The sequence below is a fragment of the Notechis scutatus genome, chromosome 15, assembly GCF_049901735.1.
Source record: "Notechis scutatus isolate UNSWTSFEM ecotype Mainland chromosome 15, rNotScu1.2, whole genome shotgun sequence".
Classification (NCBI taxonomy): domain Eukaryota; kingdom Metazoa; phylum Chordata; class Lepidosauria; order Squamata; family Elapidae; genus Notechis; species Notechis scutatus.
In genome coordinates, this window is record NC_142023.1 from 2,968,925 (window position 1) to 2,988,516 (window position 19,592).

At 41.9% G+C, this 19,592-nt stretch overlaps 1 protein-coding gene across 4 annotated transcripts in view; it reads left to right on the forward strand.

Annotated features, from left to right (window-relative positions):
- Positions 1-19,592, forward strand: part of NEK6 (NIMA related kinase 6) — an 84,332-nt gene that overhangs the window by 63,726 nt on the left and 1,014 nt on the right. For all 4 annotated transcript variants that reach the window (XM_087944029.1, XM_087944025.1, XM_087944026.1 and 1 more), the window contains exons 8-9: positions 1,365-1,459; positions 13,168-13,281. In XM_087944029.1, coding sequence (XP_087800155.1) covers positions 1,365-1,459; positions 13,168-13,281 — 209 coding nt within the window. The remainder of the gene's footprint in view (positions 1-1,364; positions 1,460-13,167; positions 13,282-19,592) is intronic.

Below are 19,592 nucleotides of genomic sequence, written 5' to 3' on the forward strand. Positions count from 1 at the left end.
TTTTCCTCCCTCCCTTCCTCCCTCCCTCCCTCCCTCCCTCTTCCGTATTTGCCAACATCAAACCGGCATAAAAGGGCATTAGGCAGTGCCACAACTTGTCTGACAGGTATACTCCCAGCTCTGGCAGGGCAGACGCCTCCGTGTCAGAAACAGAAGCTGTAATTAGAGCAAGGAAGAGGATGTACGTCAAACGCATTACCTGCCGGCGGATCAAATTTGTCAGGAAGGATTGCATACATAAAAATTAAGTGACAGGACATGCCGGGGTAATGAAAGAAAGAAAGAAAGAAAAATGGGAAGATTTGCCCGCGTGTTCTTCACCGGAGATATGGGGAGTATGGCACAGCAAATTACGCGGGCGGCTTGTGTGCTACCCGCCTGCGTTTCAGGGGCGAGGCCTGGCTTCAGCCGAAAGCTGGCAGGAGGAACTTGGAAAGCCTTGTCAACTCCAGAGCTTTGAATCGTTAGAATAGAATCGAGCTGGAAGGGACCTTGGAGGTCTTCTAGTCCAGCCCCCTGCTCAAACAGGAGACCCTATACAATTTCAGACAAATCACTGTCTAGTCTCTTCTTAAAAACCTCCAGTGATGGAGTGCCCATGATTCCGAGAGACAAGCTGTCCCACTGGTGAATTGTCCTCACTGTTAGGAAGTTTCTCCTTAATTCCAGGTTACAATAGAATAGAATAAAGCTCGAAGGGACCATGGAGGTCTTCTAGTCCAGCCCCCTGCTTAAGCAGGAGAACCTATACCATCTCAAGACAAGTGACATGTGAGAAGCGAGCCTCTACAGGTATTCCAATTGATTGGGTTTTGATCAGCAGGCCAAAAAAGTCAGGTTTTTTCCCCCCCTGGAAAGAACAGACGATGTCGTGCCCTTTGGGGGCGACGTTGTCAGATTGCAGCATTACGTCGTTGTCGTTCCCTTCACCCCTGTCTTTTTCTAAACCCAAGCTGGCTTTGTGTCAGGCCAAAAAGCGGGGGGGGGAAAAAAAATCAGGTTTTCCCAAGTACAAACACAGGATGCTGTGCCCTTTGGGGGCGACGTCGTCGGAATGCAGCATTACGTCGTGCCCCAGTCTTTTCTCGGCCCCTAACTGGCACTGCGCCAGGCAGAAAGGCAAAAAGATTCAGGCCACATCATTGGAATGCAGCGTTAGGTCGCTCTAGTCTTTGCTCATCCCCTGACTGGCATTGGTGGCAGGCGAAAAGGCAGAAAAGTCAGGCTTTCCCAAGAACGAACAGACAATGTCGTGCCCTTTGGGGGCGACGTCGTCGGAATATGCAGCATTACGTCGTCCCCGGTCTTTCCTTAAAGCCAATCTTGCAGATTCTAATTTTCTCGTCTCGGCTTGTCTATTACAGTGGGAACACCTTATTATATGTCCCCGGAAAGAATACATGAAAATGGCTATAATTTTAAATCAGATATCTGGTCTTTGGGCTGTTTACTGTACGAGGTAAGTCTCTTGTTACTGCTTTTCTGTAATAATGGAACCAGAGATATCAAGAGACTAGTACTCAGCTTACAACTGTGGTGTATCCTATCTACCATGGTCATAAGTTATGATAGTCGTAAAATGAGGTCACCCCTACGGCCGGTCCAATTTTACAACCTTTTTTCAGTAGCTTTTTCATCTATCTTGAGTCAATACCCCTGTGCACCTTACAATTCGATACAGAAAGAAATATATTACCATTCAAAATATCTCTCCGTGGCTTACAATTCAATACAGGGGATATAAATTATATATATATATATATATATATATATATATATATATATATATATATATATATATATATATATATATATATATATATATATATATATATATATATATATCAATCAATTAAAAACAGCAAAAGCATTTTAAATGTTTTAAAACAATTAAAAGCACTAAAAACAGAACATCCAGGTTAAATACGCACGGCCAGTTAGCAATTCAACCAGATAATATGTATGTTTTAACATCCAGCACTGGGCGTTTTTACAATTTATTTGAATTTTCAGCAGATAAAAAAGCAATAATATTCCTTGCACAGCTTTAAGTTTACCACTGGCTTCATTCATCCATTCAATTCCTATAGCCTCTCTCTGTGTGTGGTGTGTGTGTGTGTGTGTGTGTGTTTAAAACAAAAGTACTACAAAAGTCCCAATTAAATAACACAATAAGAAACAAGAAAAATACTACAAAAGTCCCAATTAAATAACACAATAAGAAACAATAAAAATGATGCAAAAGTCCCAATTAAATAACACAATAAGTAATAAAAATGCTACAAAAGTCCCAATTGAATAACGCAATAAGATAACATGACCAGTTAACTATACAGCCAGCAAATGGGCCCCTTCACACATTCATCATTTCATGTCAGAATTGTTTTGACATTTGATATGAGGTCCATACATTCAGGTAGTCCTTGACTTACGACGAAGCCCAAAATTTACATTGCCAAGTGAGATGTTTGTTAAGTGTAATTTGGATTCCTTCTACGACCTTGCCAGGGTTGTTAAGTGAATCACTGCGTTTGCTAATTTAGTAACTCAGTCGTTAAGTGAATCAGGATTTCCCCATTGGCTTGGCTTGACACTGCGACTGTCATAAATACGAGTCATGGGCCAAGCATCTAAATTCTGATCACGCGATCATGGGAATACTGCAACTGGTCGTAAGAGTGAAAAATGGCCATTTTTAAGCCGCTTCTTTCGGTGGCGTTTGTCACTTCAAACAGTCACTAAATGAACCGTTTTAAGTCAAGGACTACCTGTATTTCATTTTTTTTTAAAGAAAGGGCTTGGCCCTGAATAAGCCACCTTGAAAGAGTGTGACTTAAGCCACGTTAGGGTTTCATTGAAAGATTGCAGCTCTGTGAGGCTGTTGGAATCCGAGCAGAGATTTCTGCAAGCATACATCCATTCGTTCTCACATGTGATGACCCAAAGGGGCGTGGCACAAAGGCAACCCAGCCAGATAATCAGTAGGCTTCCCAGTATTAGCTCCAACTTTGCCCCCAATGTCCTGGTTACCTTCTGGGCTGGAGAAAAACTCTCCCAGGAACAGCCTTTGGCTGCAGAGAATCAAGTCCAAAACATGGTCAACAAAAACTGTAACTATAAGTCCAATCAAGGCAAGATGAAATAATTAGTCCGGCAGGGCAAGAGAAGGAATTCCAGATGTGAAGGCACAGCAATAACTCAACACAGTTGTGAGGATGCCAGGAACGCAGATAACCAAAGTCAACACAAGGTAAACTCACGTTTGTTCCCAGCACACATCGCACTCAGGTTGCATCTCTTTTAAACTCTCTTCCCATGAAGGGAAGAAGGGAATCGGGGCCCTTTCCTCCCCCGTAAGCCATGCAATCCACGTTGCTCTTTTCTCAGTTCCTCCCTGCGTGCCCTAGGATGAAGAGGGGGTGGGCCTGGGTCTTCCTCTGAACTCGTTCTACCTCTCCCCTCCCCTGCCCAGCCAGACTTTGCCCTTCCCCAGTTTCGTCCACAGTTAATGGAGCCACACTCCCTCTCCCTGTCAGCTGTTCATCTTCCTCCTCGGATTCAGACTCTGACAGGGGCATGACGCCTGTTGTTCTTCAGCGGATTCTTTCTGAATCCGCTCTTAATCTTAAATTTTGGACAAATGTCTCTTTCAGTCCCAAATTATGCTTTCCTTTTTTTTTAATCTGCCGGTGCATGGAATTTGGACAAAGGATGACAGATCTGTCCGGTGGGGGGAGGTGTTAAAAAAACTGCAGACCTTTTCATGCTGGCTTTTGAGAAAGACTCTGTTGGTAAAAGCGATGCTTGATTGTAGACAGAACTCCCAGGTGTCACGAACGCTTGTTTAACAAGGCAGTGTGCTCGCCGTTTGTGCAGTTTTCAGGCCCGATCACCCAGCGGTTCAATAGGGGCTGATTAATTTGTTGGCGATACACCGAAGCATCACGCCGGCTTGAGTGAGGAGCGGAGAAGTATCGGAGCAGAGAAGTCGATAAGACAAAATCAATGTGATACGGTGGTTGGGATTCAGGGGAGAGAGTCACAGCGTGACTTTAATGGTCTTCTACTCACCTGAGAACAGGTGCCAGCCCTGGTTTTTTTTTCTTTGCCAGACCTGACCAAAGCCAGTTGTAGATTTCTCCTAATGTGGCCAGGGTTATGTCTCTGTTCTGACCAAGGCTTCCTGAGACCATAATTAAGCACACGCTTAGCCCAAACAACTCTTGTTTTATTTCAATGCTGGGGATTATGTTCATTCCCAGCCCGTAATGAGTCCCAAACAGTCCCTCGAGATAAGCACCCACCTTTCTCTCCTTTGAATGGCTGCCAACAACTAAAGTGCCAAATGAATTATAAAAAACCAACTGAAGTACAAAGTCCACACAGCTTCAGGGTTTAATCCAAACAAGCGAACCTTTGCTTCCTGCAAAGGTTTCTCTACCTTTGCACTTCCTTTATCCCTTAGGGGAGGGGCAATCACCTCCCAGCCTTACTCCTGAGTTGCCCCTTTTGTCTCAGCTGCTCTCGCCTTCTATCAGCTTGTTCCTCTGCCTCGCTGCTGCCAGACTCTGGAGGCTCTGGAGTCAGCACCCCATTCCCAGATGGTCCTGGCCCCACCTCTGTATTGGATGCAGGACCCTCCTCCGAGTCTTCCCAAGAGTCCCGACTGGTCCCTGTTCTCCCCCACTGTCCGATTCCGCTGCCGTCTGTACAGGCTGCCGGCGAACCCCAACGCTCTCCATCAGCTGCATCAGGAAATATGTTCTATTTCTTCTAGAACTTCTTCTCTTTGCTGGACCTGGACTTCACGTTGGCCAAGGTTGGCTTAGAAATCAGGTAGCGTTTGGAGTAAACTCCTTGGGTGATGCTCCAGGCTCAACCCAAAAAAACAAACAAACTTGAGATGGGACAGACAGGTGGCCTACAACATCCTGTTAGTGATGAAGGATGGGCCTTGCTGTTGTCAACTCCACCTGTATAGAATAGAATGAGATGGAAGGGACCTTGGAGGTCTTCTAGTCTAGCTCAAGCAGGAGAACTTATAACATTTCAGATAAGTGACTGTCTAGTGGTCTCTTCTTTAAATAACCTGCAGTGATGGAGCGCCCACGATTTCTGGTGGCAAACTGTTCCACTGGTTAATTATTGTCTTTATTGTTCATTCCAGGTTGCTTCTCTCTTTGATTTGTTTCCACCCATTGTTTCTTGCCTTACCTTCTGGTGCTTTGGAAAATAATTTGACCCCTCCCTCTTTGCGGAAGCCCCTCAAATACTGAAATACTGCTATCATGTCCCCCGCCCCCGCCAGTCCTTTTCTCTAGACTAGCCAATCCCTGCAGACGTTCTTCCTGTGTTTTCATCTCCAGGCCTTTAATCATCTTAGTTGCTCCTCTTTGCACGTTTTTTTTTCCCCCAAAGCCTCAACATCTTTTTTTTGTAGCATGGTGTCCAAAATTGGTTGCGGTATTCGGGTGTGGCCTTACTAGGGCTTTATAGAGGTAGTAATACTTCACGTGATTTTGATTCTATCCCTCCGTTTACACAACCCAGGATTGTGTCAGGTTTCTTGGCGGCTGCTGCACACGACTGGCTCCTATTCAAGTGATCGTCCGCTAGGACGCCAAGGTTCCTCTCGCAGTTACCGTTTAACCAAGACTGAAGACTTTTTTTTTCCACTTAAAGGGGAAGTCTTCATGATTTTACCCTAGCGGGCTTACTCAAGGAAGCGTTTTTGCCCTAACTTCATCAGCAGTAGAGGGTTGTCCTCGACTTAACGTCCACAGTACGTTTATGTCACTAATGCGGGACAATTGAGTTTCACTACAGTGAGAAATTTGTCAAGTGAGTTTTCGCCCAAGGTTACGGCTTCTCTCTTCAGCAAATCACCGCCGTTGTTCTGCGAGTAACACGGTCGTTAAGCGAATCCAGCATCCCCATTGGCTTGTCAGATGGTAGCAAAAGGGGATCAGGGGACCCCGGGACACACTGTGACCATCATTAATATGAATCAGTGCACGAGCATCTCCATTTTGATCACCATGGGAGGCGTTGCAATAGTCGTAAGTGTTCAAAAATGGCCATAAATCCCTTTCCCCAGTGACGTCGTAACTTCGAACAGTCACTAAATGAAACTCTTGTAAGTCAAGGATTATCTGCACCTTCAAAGTCCTGTCCAGTTCCCCGATGGGGGATCAGCCCCCCCAATGCTCCCTTCTCGCCCTTGGAAACTGCAATCTGGTTTTTTAAAGAGAAGAAGAAGCAGAAAATTTATTTTCCTTGCCCTGTTTTCTCGTTCTTTTCCCTCCCTCCCTGCTATACTAGACCGATAAACCAGAGATATATATATATATATTTTATCTGCAGATCGCTGGGAGGCAGGTGTGCCAGTCAGAATTCACTTCCTTGTTATTATTATTATTTCAACCTGGAGGGTGTGCAGGCACGATTTCAAATTATGCCACCTTATCTTGACATTTTGTGGGGCCTCGCGCTGATGTATGAGGATGCATCTGATCAAAATGGGTGTGTGTTTGTGTGTGTGTGTGTGTGTGTGTGTAGCTCTCCCCCCTCCCTTTCTCTTGGAGATGTGTCATCCAGATAACTTGCAAGAGATCAAAGTTAGTTCTCTCTTTCTCTCCCCTTTCTCAGAAAAAGAAAGAAAAAATAGCTGAGAGCGCCAACAGCTTTTCCTGGTTCTTAACCAGGCGATCCTGTTTGCTGGCAGAGAGCGGCTTGGGGGGTGTGAAAGGATCTGGCTTCTCTGATGGTCCTCACTGAAATTCCAGATCAAGAATGGGGTTTGGGGGTCTCTACCCAGGTCCCCATAGGGATGCGGTGGCCCAGTGGCTAAGATGCACAGCTTGTCGATCAGAAGGGTCAGCAGTTTGGTGGTTCGAATCCCCAGCGCCGCATCACGGAGTGAGCTCCCGTTCCTTGTCCCAGCTTCTGCCAACCTAGCAGCTCGAAAGAATGTTAAAAAAATAAAAATGCAAGTAGGAAAATGAGGACCCCTTTGGTGGGAAGGTAGCAGCGTTCCGTGCGCCTTCGGCGTTTAGTCATGCCGGCCACATGACCAGGGAGACGTCTTCGGACAGCACTGGCTCTTCTTCGGCTTTGTGACGGAGGTGAGCACCACCCCCTAGAGCCGGAAATGATTAGCACGTGTGTGCAAGGGGAATCTTTACCTATTTCTATCCTGGGAGGGTTTTATCCAATCAAAGGGAGCTTCGCAAACCCCTTTGAGATGTCCAAGCAATTGAGATGGCTGCTTCTTCGAAAGTCCACCAGCTGCTCTCCATGAATGCCAAGGTGTGCTTCTTCTTCTTTTTTTAAAAAAACAAATTTTATTCAGTTTTTCACATAAAAACAAAAATCTCTTTTTAGTGGACAACATATTTCTGGGTCATCACCTTTACATACAAATATGACAGCAATTATACATTCATATATGCATACTTAATTCTGTTCTTACCTTTTCCATTCCAAATTTTCAGTAAGGAGAGAAACAAACACATTAATTCTAGCCTCTTTCATTAATCTCAATCGAAACATCTTTTTGTTTCATTTCAATTATTTCAAATATAATCCTTTAATATTTATTTTAAAAATAAAGATAAACAATATGTGTTTGCCTAATAATAATAATAATAATAATAAGTTGCCAATGTCCTTGCTTTTAATAGTCTATATGACTTATTAATTTAGTTGGTTCTTTAGTCTGTCATATTCCCTTTCCATTACACATTCTTTTTATAAATTCTAAATTAATACAAATTTTAACACTAAAGAAAAAAAAAACAAGTATAGGTTTCCCCTTTTACTGCTTTGAGTGTGACACCTCAATGGTTAAAATATACCTTTATTCCCTCATCTTGATTCCCAATAAACCATTATTTTTAAGAAGTTACAATAATAATCATTACATCGTTTCATTTGGATTCCGCAGCATATTTCCCCCTAATTTTTAATAAAAGTTATCAATATCTATATTACCCTATTTTCTAAATATTTTTAATTGCAGAAATATTCTTATTACCCCTTGTCACCCTGCAGAATCCCCTTTTTAATTCATCAACCATTATCTCTGAAAAAACAATTTCTTTTCAACATTTTACTATTTCTGTATTTCTTTATTTCATGCACCTGTTTCTTACTGCTTCTCCCCACCCTCTTTTCCCCATATCTTTTCTCATTCCAGTTTATATCCCTCTCTTTCTTAATATCTTCCTTTCCCCTTTTCTGCTGGGTCTTTCTGCCTTTCCTGACTTCACAGGTATGATTGCCTTCTTAAGTCTCAACTTTTTAACCTTCCTTCTTTCCCCACTTCTTTGCAGCGTTCTTTGTGTTAATTGTCTATTTAAAATGTCTTCTCCTTGAATCGACTCCTCCTCCTCTGAAGCTCTTTCTTCTTGTTCTTCAATCGCCATTTCCATTTTTAATAACACAGAGCAAAGTGATTTCGCCTCTTTCCTGTAGTAATTCTCTCATATTTTTAAGTTCCATTTTAATTCCCGAAGAGATATCATCATTACACACACTTGTATTTTATGATCGTTAAAGTCCACAAAAATACACTTTTACTTTCCTTCTTTCTTCTTTCAATGTTCTAAAGTTCTCAATTGTTCCAGCCCAGGGTCTATACCAAAAACATCACTCAATCCCACAGTCAGTCTTTCCTTGCTTTTTCTTTATTCTAGTTTTGCTTTCACTTTCTAAGTTTCTTATTTTGTTTCAATATTTCTTTAATATTATATCCACACAAGTTCATTCAGAAACAGGATGCTTACCCTTTTGTTTGAGCTCAAGTTTTTGTCAAAAGGTGGCACTATCCATTATACAAAGTCTTCACCTTTTCCCTCTATTTTTTTTATTTAGGGTTTTTGAACATCAATATTCCAACACAATCCAGTCTCCAATTTGTAAATTTTATTATTATTATTTTTGACAATCTTAAGTCCAGCTTTATTTTATGCCTGTTTATTGCCAAAATATTTTAGTCCAATTTAGTTAAATCTTTAGTTCCGGAAAGCCCGCTTAGCTGTCAGAAATATTTTCTTATTTTTTTCCTGTCCCTTTGTAATTTCGCTGCTCACTTTTCTTTTCTTAAAAATTCCATGTTACCTTAATCCCGGGGTACTTTTGTTTAGTTGCATCGCCCAATTGTCCTGGTTGTGACCATCATTAATATGAATCAGTGCACGAGCATCTCCATTTTGACCACCACGGGAGGCGTTGCAATGGTCATCAGTGTTAAAAAAAATGGCCGTAAATCCCTTTCCCCAGTGACGTCGTAACTTCGAACAGTCACTAAATGAAACTCTTGTAAGTCAAGGATTATCTGCACCTTCAAAGTCCTGTCCAGTTCCCCGATGGGGATCAGCCCCCCAATGCTCCCTTCTCGCCCTTGGAAACTGCAATCTGGTTTTTTAAAGAGAAGAAGAAGCAGAAAATTTATTTTCCTTGCCCTGTTTTCTCGTTCTTTTCCCTCCCTCCCTGCTATACTAGACCGATAAACCAAGAGATATATATATATATATATTATCTGCAGATCGCTGGGAGGCAGGTGTGCCAGTCAGAATTCACTTCCTTGTTATTATTATTATTTCAACCTGGAGGGTGTGCAGGCACGATTTCAAATTATGCCACCTTATCTTGACATTTTGTGGGGCCTCGCGCTGATGTATGAGGACGCATCTGATCAAAATGGGTGTGTGTTTGTGTGTGTGTGTGTGTGTGTAGCTCTCCCCCCTCCCTTTCTCTTAGAGATGTGTCATCCAGATAACTTGCAAGAGATCAAAGTTAGTTCTCTCTTTCTCTCCCCTTTCTCAGAAAAAGAAAGAAAGAAAGAAAGAAAAAATAGCTGAGAGCGCCAACAGCTTTTCCTGGTTCTTAACCAGGCGATCCTGTTTGCTGGCAGAGAGCGGCTTGGGGGGGGTGAAAGGATCTGGCTTCTCTGATGGTCCTCACTGAAATTCCAGATCAAGAATGGGGTTTGGGGGTCTCTACCCAGGTCCCCATAGGGATGCGGTGGCTCAGTGGCTAAGATGCACAGCTTGTCGATCAGAAAGGTCAGCAGTTTGGTGGTTCGAATCCCCAGCGCCGCGTCACGGAGTGAGCTCCCGTTCCTTGTCCCAGCTTCTGCCAACCTAGCAGTTCGAAAGAATGTAAAAAAAAAAAAAATGCAAGTAGGAAAATGAGGACCCCTTTGGTGGGAAGGTAGCAGCGTTCCGTGCGCCTTCGGCGTTTAGTCATGCCGGCCACATGACCAGGGAGACGTCTTCGGACAGCACTGGCTCTTCTTTGGCTTTGTAACGGAGGTGAGCACCAACCTCTAGAGCCGGAAATGATTAGCACGTGTGTGCAAGGGGAACTTTTACCTATTTCTATCCTGGGGGGGCGTTGTCTCCAGTCAAGGGGAGCTTTGCAAACCCCTTTGAGACGTCCAAGCAATTGAGATGGCTGCTTCTTCGAAAGTCCACCAGCTGCTCTCCATGAATGCCAAGGTGTGCTTCTTCTTCTTCTTTTTTTAACAAATTTTATTCAGTTTTTCACATAAAAACAAAAATCTCTTTTTAGTGGACAACATATTTCTGGGTCATCACCTTTACATATAAATATGACAGTAATTATACATTCATATATGCATACTTAATTCTATTCTTACCTTTTCCATTCCAAATTTTCAGTAAGGAGAGAAACAAACACATTAATTCTAGCCTCTTTCATTAATCTCAATCAAAACATCTTTCTGTTTCATTTCAATTATTTCAAATATAATCCTTTAATATTTACTTTAAAAATAAAGATAAAAAATATGTGTTTGCCTAATAATAATAATAATAATAATAATAATAATAATAATAATAATAATAATAATAGGTTGCTAATGTCTCTCCTTGTTTTTAATCGTCTATATGACTTATTAATTTAGTTGGTTCTTTAGTCTGTCATATTCCCTTTCCATTACACATTCTTTTTATAAATTCTAAATTAATACAAATTTTAACACTAAAGAAAAAAAACAAGTATAGGTTTCCCCCCTTTTACTGCTTTGAGTGTGACACCTCAATGGTTAAAATATACCTTTATTCCCTCATCTTGATTCCCAATAAACCATTATTTTTAAGAAGTTACAATAATAATCATTATATCGTTTCATTTGGATTCCGCAGCATATTTCCCCCCTAATTTTTAATAAGCGTTATCAATATCTATATTACCCTATTTTCTAAATATTTTAATTGCAGAAATATTCTTATTATCCCTTGTCACCCTACAGAATCCCCTTTTTAATTCATCAACCATTATCTCTGAAAAAACAATTTCTTTTCAACATTTTACTATTTCTGTATTTCTTTATTTCATGCACCTGTTTCTTACTGCTTCTCCCCACCCTCTTTTCCCCATATCTTTTCTCATTCCAGTTTATATCCCTCTCTTTCTTAATATCTTCCTTTCCCCTTTTCTGCTGGGTCTTTCTGCCTTTCCTGACTTCACAGGTATGATTGCCTTCTTAAGTCTCAACTTTTTAACCTTCCTTCTTTCCCCACTTCTTTGCAGCGTTCTTTGTGTTAATTGTCTATTTAAGATGTCTTCTCCTTGAGTCGACTCCTCCTCCTCTGAAGCTCTTTCTTCTTGTTCTTCAATCGCCATTTCCATTTTTAATAACACAGAGCAAAGTGATTCGCCTCTTTCCTGTAGTAATTCTCTCATATTTTTAAGTTCCATTTTTAATTCCCGAAGAGATATCATCATTACACACACTTGTATTTTATGATCGTTAAAGTCCACAAAAATACACTTTTACTTTCCTTCTTTCTTCTTTCAATGTTCTAAAGTTCTCAATTGTTCCAGCCCAGGGTCTATACCAAAAACATCACTCAATCCCACAGTCAGTCTTTCCTTGCTTTTTTCTTTATTCTAGTTTTGCTTTCACTTTCTAAGTTTCTTATTTTGTTTCAATATTTCTTTAATGTTATATCCACACAAGTTCATTCAGAAACAGGATGCTTACCCTTTTGTTTGAGCTCAAGTTTTTGTCAAAAGGTGGCACTCTCCATTATACAAAGTCTTCACCTTTTTCCCCTATTTTTTTATTTAGGGTTTTTTGAACCTCAATATTCCAACACAGTCCAGTCTCCAATTTATAAACTTTATTATTATTATTTTTTGACAATCTTAAGTCCAGCTTTATTTTATGCCTGTTTAGTCCGAAAATATTCCCGAAACCCCGCTTAGCTGTCAGAAATATTTTCTTATTTTTTTTCCTGTCCCTTTGTAATTTCGCTACTCACTTTTCTTTTCTTAAAAATTCCATGTTACCTTAATCCCGGGGTACTTTTGTTTAGTTGCATCGCCCAATTGTCCTGGTTCAGATGTTATCCACCTCTTCCTTCCCTCCTGCACAAATCTTAATCCAGCTGAGTCCTCCTCTTCGGGGTGGCCATTTTAAACCACCGCTGCAGTCGTCTTCGGGGAGGGGGAAAGACCAAGCCCAGGAGGGGAGATGCGGCCCCTCCCCCCTGGCTTGCGGCTTCCCCTTACTCCGCCGCCCCTCCAAGGCAGCTTCAGCCCCTAATCGTAATGATTGGGGCTCTCCAACGAAAGAGCACGGATCATAGCCGCAGAGAGATGCGATCTACGGTCTGTCAGCGAGGAGGCTCCGCCTTCTTCCCCCGCCAAGGTGTGCTTCTCATCCCCACGGTCACATGATCAAAATTCAGATGCTTGGCAAGAGGTTCATACTTACGACTGCTAGAGTGTCACAGAGTCACATGATCCCCTTTTACAACCTTCTGACAAGCCAGGGGAAAGCCAGATTCACTTAACAACTGGGTTACTAACTTACCATTTGCAGTGATTCAATTCAAAGGCTTAACAAATATCTCATTTAACAACAAGACATTGTGGGCTCCGTTATGGTCATACATTGAGTGCATTTTCCTGCTTTGATCTCTTGATTTTGTGTCGAAGGGTTCTAATGTAGATCCCAGCAAGGGGATCTATTCCTGCCAGTCTTCCAAAGGGTAGAGATTTTATTAGCCAAATATCCGGACCAAACCGCCTCCTGATCTGGCCACCGTTCGCTTGGACGGAAGCGAGCTTTCATGGACGGCTCCTCCCGAAATCTCTTCTGCGGCCCTCACTCTTCAAACTCTCTCGTTTCAGATGGCAGCTCTCCAGAGCCCCTTCTACGGCGATAAAATGAACCTCTTCTCCCTCTGCCAGAAGATTGAGCAGTGTGATTACCCACCTCTGCCAACCGAACATTACTCCGAGAAGGTAAGATCCTAAGCCACGCGGCAGAACTTCTGTTCCGACCCAGGCTTCCCAAAATCGTGAAGCAGACTCCTTGTCCTGACAAAACCCCTTTTATTTAGGCTAAAGTGAATTCCCTCTCATTCACATCCAGCAAAGTCCCGGCAAACCGTCTTTCAAGAGTGATTTACACTTACGGTATTTTATCAGCCTTGGAGAGTTGCCAGGCTGATAGCTTCCAAATGCCACGCTGTAGCAGAAAATACTTGGCCAGGAGTCAGGAACAAATCTTCACCCTCATTAAATGTAAACTCCACTCCCCTTTTGCTCCTCTTTGGGAGGGGCCATTCACCGTTCACCTATGCCTTTAATCCCGAGTCGATCCTTGTTCCTTAATTGTTCCCTTCTCCTGGCAGCTCTGTGCATGTGCACGATGGGAACAGGCTCCAGCTGTTCTTCTGCCCCACTGATCTCCAACTGCGAAGGCAGATGATAACTGTCGGACGGCCCTGGCCCCATCTCTGCCTCCGACACAGAGCCCTCGTCCGAGCCTTCCCCAGACTCCAGGACTGGCCCATGTTCCTCCCCAACCTCCTCACTCTCCGAATCTGCCGCCAGCTCCTCTGGCTGCTGGCCGGCCATAACAACTTCTGCCTGCTACTAAAGCCTCGATGGGGAGGAGGGGAGAGAAGCCAGGGGGACAAAAAAAAACAATTTAAGCTTTTCGGATTCTCAAGCTGGGCTGGTGGTCTTTGAAAGCAGGAGGACTCAAAGATGCCAGGGAGAGAAGGAGGGTACGGGGGCTACCTGGCTTGGGTTCCTTTCCCAGGTGCGTTGCCTAGCATGGCTGGCTCCAGCCGCGGTCCAGGCATTTTGATATTTAACCTAATCTCATTTAAGTTTTTGGATCATTTCAAGGCAGGAATGGACTTTAAGGAAGTTCAAAGAGCCAGCTTTGCTTGATCTTAATCGCTTGCGAAATGTACCAGGTGAAAAGGGAATGCGAGGAGGGCATTTATTGGAAGTGGAACCGCTTTGCCTCCAGAAACTGTGGGTGCTTCATCACTGGAGGTTTTTAAGAAGAGACTGGACAGCCATTTGTCTGGAGTGGTATAGGTTCTCCTGCTTGAGCAGGGGGCTGGACTAGAAGACCTCCAAGGTCCCTTCCAGCTTCTATTCTATTATATTCAGGTAGAATAGAATAGAGGGGAGGGAAGGGAAAGGAAGGGGAGGAATGGAATGGAATAGAATAGAATTAGAATTAAAAATAGAACAGAACAGGAAAGAATGGAATAGAATAGAATAAGAATAGAATTAATGGAATGGAATTGGAATTGGAATTGGAATTGGAATTGGAATTGGAATGGAATGGAATGGAATGGAATGGAATAGGAATGGAATGGAATGGAATAGAATAGAATAGAATAAGAATTAGAATAGAATAAGAATTAGAATAGAATTAGAATAAGAATAAGAATAAGAATAGAATAGAATAGAATAGAATAGAATAGAATAGAATAGAATAGAATAGAATAGAATAGAATAGAAGAAATAGGGAATGGAATGGAATAGGAATAGAATAGAATAAGGAAAGAATAGAACAGAATATGGAAGGGACCTTGGAGGTCTTCTAGTCCGGCCACTTGCTCAGGCAGCAAACCTCATACCATTGCAGACAAGTGTCTAGTCTCTTCTTAAAAACCTCCAGTGATGGAGCAGCCACAACGTCTGGTGGCAAGCTGTTCCCCCAGTTAATTGTCCTCAAATCAGTCGAGCCCTTCCTCTTCTTTGTGGCGGCCCCTCAAATACTGGAATACTCCTATCCTGTCGCCCCCGATTCTTCTTTCCTCTAGATTAGCCAAACCCCAAACCTGCGGCCATTCTTCATACGTTTTGAGTCTCCAGGACTTTGACCCTCTTAGTTTGCTCTTCTTTGCACTCTCCCCCACCCAAAAAAATGTCTCAACCTCGTTTGCAACGGGGTGACCAAAATCTCAGCGGCCTTACTAGGGTTTTATAAAGCGGTACCGATCCTTCCCAGTGATCTTGATTCGAGGCCTTCAAATCCATGCCGTTGGAGCCTAGGTGTAGGACAAGGCACCCGGTTGAGCCTCTTCCGGCTCCATCCGAATTGCCCCGGGCCAAGCCCCTCCCTCCAGCCCTCAGCCCTCCTGCGGGCCATTGACCTCTGCCCGGAAAGCACGGCCTGATCCACTGGGCCTGGATGTGGGGCAGCCGTCCTCCTAATTACCGATGAAATAATTACCTCTCTGGCTGCTGAGAGGAGGGGTGGATAGAAGATCAAGGGGTCCACGGCTGGTTTTTCCTAGGTGCCACGGGGTATGACGTGCCGCTTCCCGGCTTAATAATTAAAAGCTCCCAGCCTTTCAAGTGCAAAATGAAAAGAAACAGAAGGGGCGTTTCTCCGTGGCTGATTAGGCGAGCAAAGGAGCAAGTAGGTCACCGCGGGGCAGTGTTGTCCGTCTCGAGGAGTTTCCCAGGCCAGAAGCAAACTTGTTTTTGCAGGAAGAAGTTTTCTTGGAGAACAAGTTGGCTCCGTCAAAAGATGCCGGGGAAACATCTCTCTCTCTCTCTCTCCTTCTTCAGACCATCCCACCGCAGGGCTCCAGTCCAATAACTATCTGGGAAACAGCCCAAGATAGTCCTGTTGTTGAATCCCGCCAGAAAAGCCAGCCAAGCAAGCATTCCTTGGGTGGAAGAACCTCTGTTGGGTGTTCTCCAAGCATTCTAGGCTCCTGGAAATTCTCATAGATAGGTAGGTAGATAGATAGATAGATAGATAGATAGATAGATAGATAGATAGATAGATAGATAGATAGATAGATAGATAGATAGATAGATAATAGGTAGATAGATAGATAGATAGATAGATAGATAGATAGATAGATAGATAGATAGATAGATAGATAGATAGATAGATAGATAGATAGATAGAGAGAGAGAGAGAGACATAGAGAGATAGAGAGATAGAGAGAGAGAGATAGAAAGAGAGAGAGAGACATAGAAAGATAGAGAGAGAGAGAGAGAGAGAGAGAGAGAGACATAGAGAGATAGAGAGATAGAGAGATGAATGAATAGATAGATAGATAGATAGATAGATAGATAGATAGATAGATAGATAGATAGATATGGATGGGTGGGTGGGTGGATGGATGGAGGGATGGATGCTGTAGATATAGATAGGTAGGTAGGTAGATGAGATATATGATTAGAGAGAGGAAGGTAAATATGATAGATGAGAGAGATATATGATTAGAGAGAGGTAGGTAGGTAAATAAGATAGATAAATAGATCATAGAGATATAGATACATGAGAGAGAGATATGATAAATTAGATAGGTAGATAGGTAGGTAGATGATAGAGATATATTTTTTTAAAAAAAAAACAGACAATATCCTTTTTTTAAAAAAAAAAAACAAGTTTTATTAATTTTTAAAACACACAAATTATCATTATTCATTACATGTTTAAACCTTTTTCCATTGTAAATTTAACAAGTCAGATAAATTATGATTCTGTTTTAAACCATTTCCATATAATATACCAAAACCTCTTATTCAATTTCTCTTTACTTCTCTTTACTCTTATTCAATATCATTATTATTATTTCATCTGATTCTTTCTGACTTAGTTACCATTATTCTCATTCTATATTTCTACAAGTTTTTACCAATTCTCCCCCAAAAGACATATACACACAACACACAAAACATAAAAAAATCTTTTTGGAAAGTAACTTGGGCCCAGGTATCTCTCTCTTCATGGACTTCAATTATATTCATGCTCATCTTACATATCATTACTTATTTTATTTACCATTCTAAACCTTCTATATTAACTTCTCCACATATTTCACACTTCTTAATTCTACCTTAATTAATCATCTTAGTTTAAATCATTATACTTGTATCTTTTGTCCATTTTTATCATCCCTTTGTCTCATCCCTTATGAAAAAAAAAGAAAATCAGTTTCTCCTGAAATCATTAATCAGAGTATGATGCCTTTCTATCTCCCCCTAAGTTAATCAAATTAATCTTTAAAATAATATCTAATACCCAATCAGATTTTGCTTGGTACATTCTATCTAACTAATACATCCAACACAATTAAGTGCATAATTAAACAATAAATCCAAATATTAAAAAGAAATACTATAATAAAAATTTTATAATACCATCAATACCATAATTTTATTAAACTCTTTAATTAAAACAATATTCTAAACCTCTCCTATTATTAAGTTTTAAAGCCAATCATTTTTAAACATTTTAACATTTTAATCTCTTATCAACTCTTAAACCATTGCAATACTACCATCTCATCTTATGTACCTTGCAAAATCTTTTTTTTTTAAAAATTATACTTTATCCATTATCCATAAAAAATTCCTTTTTTCCATTTAATTTCAAAACATTGTAGCTTTTCTCCACCTTTTCCCTTTCTTTCTTTTCCCAACAAACCTTTCTACCCCCCCTTCTTCTAGCCTCTGCCTTACCGGCTTCCCTTCTCTGTCGTATTTCTTTTCCCCTTTGTTTACAATCATCATATTGGTTTTGCACTTTATTTTTCCCTTTCTTAAATGTTTTTTGGATCTTAAGTCCTTAAATCCTTTAGTTTTCTTCTTTTCTCTTCTCTTCTTTTGTTTCTCTCTTCCTTTTTTTCTGGATCAAATTCTGAGATTCATTAAAGATGGCTCCTTCCTTTCTTTCTTGTTCCTCTGCTGTCTTCATCTGTTGTAATTTTTGTTGATAATTAGTAGCGCCATTTCTAAGAAAAGGAAAGCTTCTTCCACACCATCTTTACCATTTTTTTTGCTTGTTCATATTCTTTTCTTAGTTCCTCAACAGAAAGAGCCATTATAAATCTTTTCTTTTCTTTTCTCCTTCTTTCTTCTTACAACAACCAGAATATTCAAAAGAAAATAAAAAGATAAAACAATCCCAAAGTTATCAATCAGTCCAAACCAAGGCAGAGTTCTCACTTTCTCCTTCTGGGGTAATATCAATCAAAGAGAAAGAAAGTCCAAATCTGTTTAAAATCTTATTACAATATATTCTAGTCTTCAAATCCTTAAGGCATCTGCTCCAACAAATCTTAGCATACAAATATTTTCTTCTTAATCCTCTCTCTTCCCACTCATCGCTTAAAACCAATTTCCACCTAAAAAATAGGTTTCTTAATATCCAGTTATTTATTCCGTAGGAAAAGAGGGAAAGCTATCCTTTCAGCACCTTCAAGCAGCCGCTTTTTCCTCTTCTGGCAGGTATTATTCAGAGAATCATACTTTTCAGGAATTTTATTAAATATGTCTTAGAGTCCTAGGAGCCAAGAAAAACTTTCTCCTCTCAATCACTTTCTCCACTTCCTCCTGCGCATTCTTACCCGGCTGCCAGCTTCTTTGTGGCGGCCATTACGGACCGCCGCTGCACCATCCTGGGAAAAGGGAGTTCTGCCGGCCAGGGAGGGAGTCTGCAGCACCCCAAACCCTTCTCCGGATCCCCCTACTTCAGCTGCCCCTGCAGGCAGCCTAGCTCCGTACCCGGCTGGGTCGGAGCCCCAAAACGGCTAGCGCGGCAGGGATCGCGCAGCTTCGCAAATCCCTGCCGCTCGCGAAGCCGACAAACCGGAAGTCCAGACAATATCCTTTTTGACAGTCTGCAAGATCCAATTCTCCTACCTTAATTTGAATACACACATCTTATCGATATCTATGCTTAAATTACCCATTGTCCAATGAACAATGAAGTGATGGTCATAAGAAGCTAAGGAAATAGGTAATAGGAAAGATGAGAAGAATAATAGTAACACAACCCTACTAAGTGGTTTGACATCCCAGGCACAAAGCAACGTGGTGCCAATTAGTTGTTTAGCAGAGTGATGGTATTGGGAGGGGAGAATTGGTAGTTGTTTTCGGGCAATCCCCTATAGCAGTGGTAGCTAACCTTTTTGGGCTCCTGTGCCAAAAATTGTGTGCGCGGTTGCATGCTCGCGCTCGTGTGCCAGCACCCAGAAGGAAATGCACGCCCTCCCATGCCCCCTACACATGCACGTGCAATCCCCCACCCTGAACTGTGCCTCATAGCTAATTTTTGGCCAGTTTGAGGCCTTTCTCGGCCTCCCAAAGGCTTGAGGAAGGCTTCTGCAGGGTTCCGCAAGCTTTGCAGGCTGAAAACTAGGCCCGTTTCGTCACTTCCCGTTTTTCCGAAAATACCGGAAGTGGCTCCTTCCAACTCCGTTAGTCTGTTATTCCTTTGTTGAACTGCATCAGTGGCTCCTTGGGCAGTCTTGAGCTTTCTGGATCGACGCAGGAAG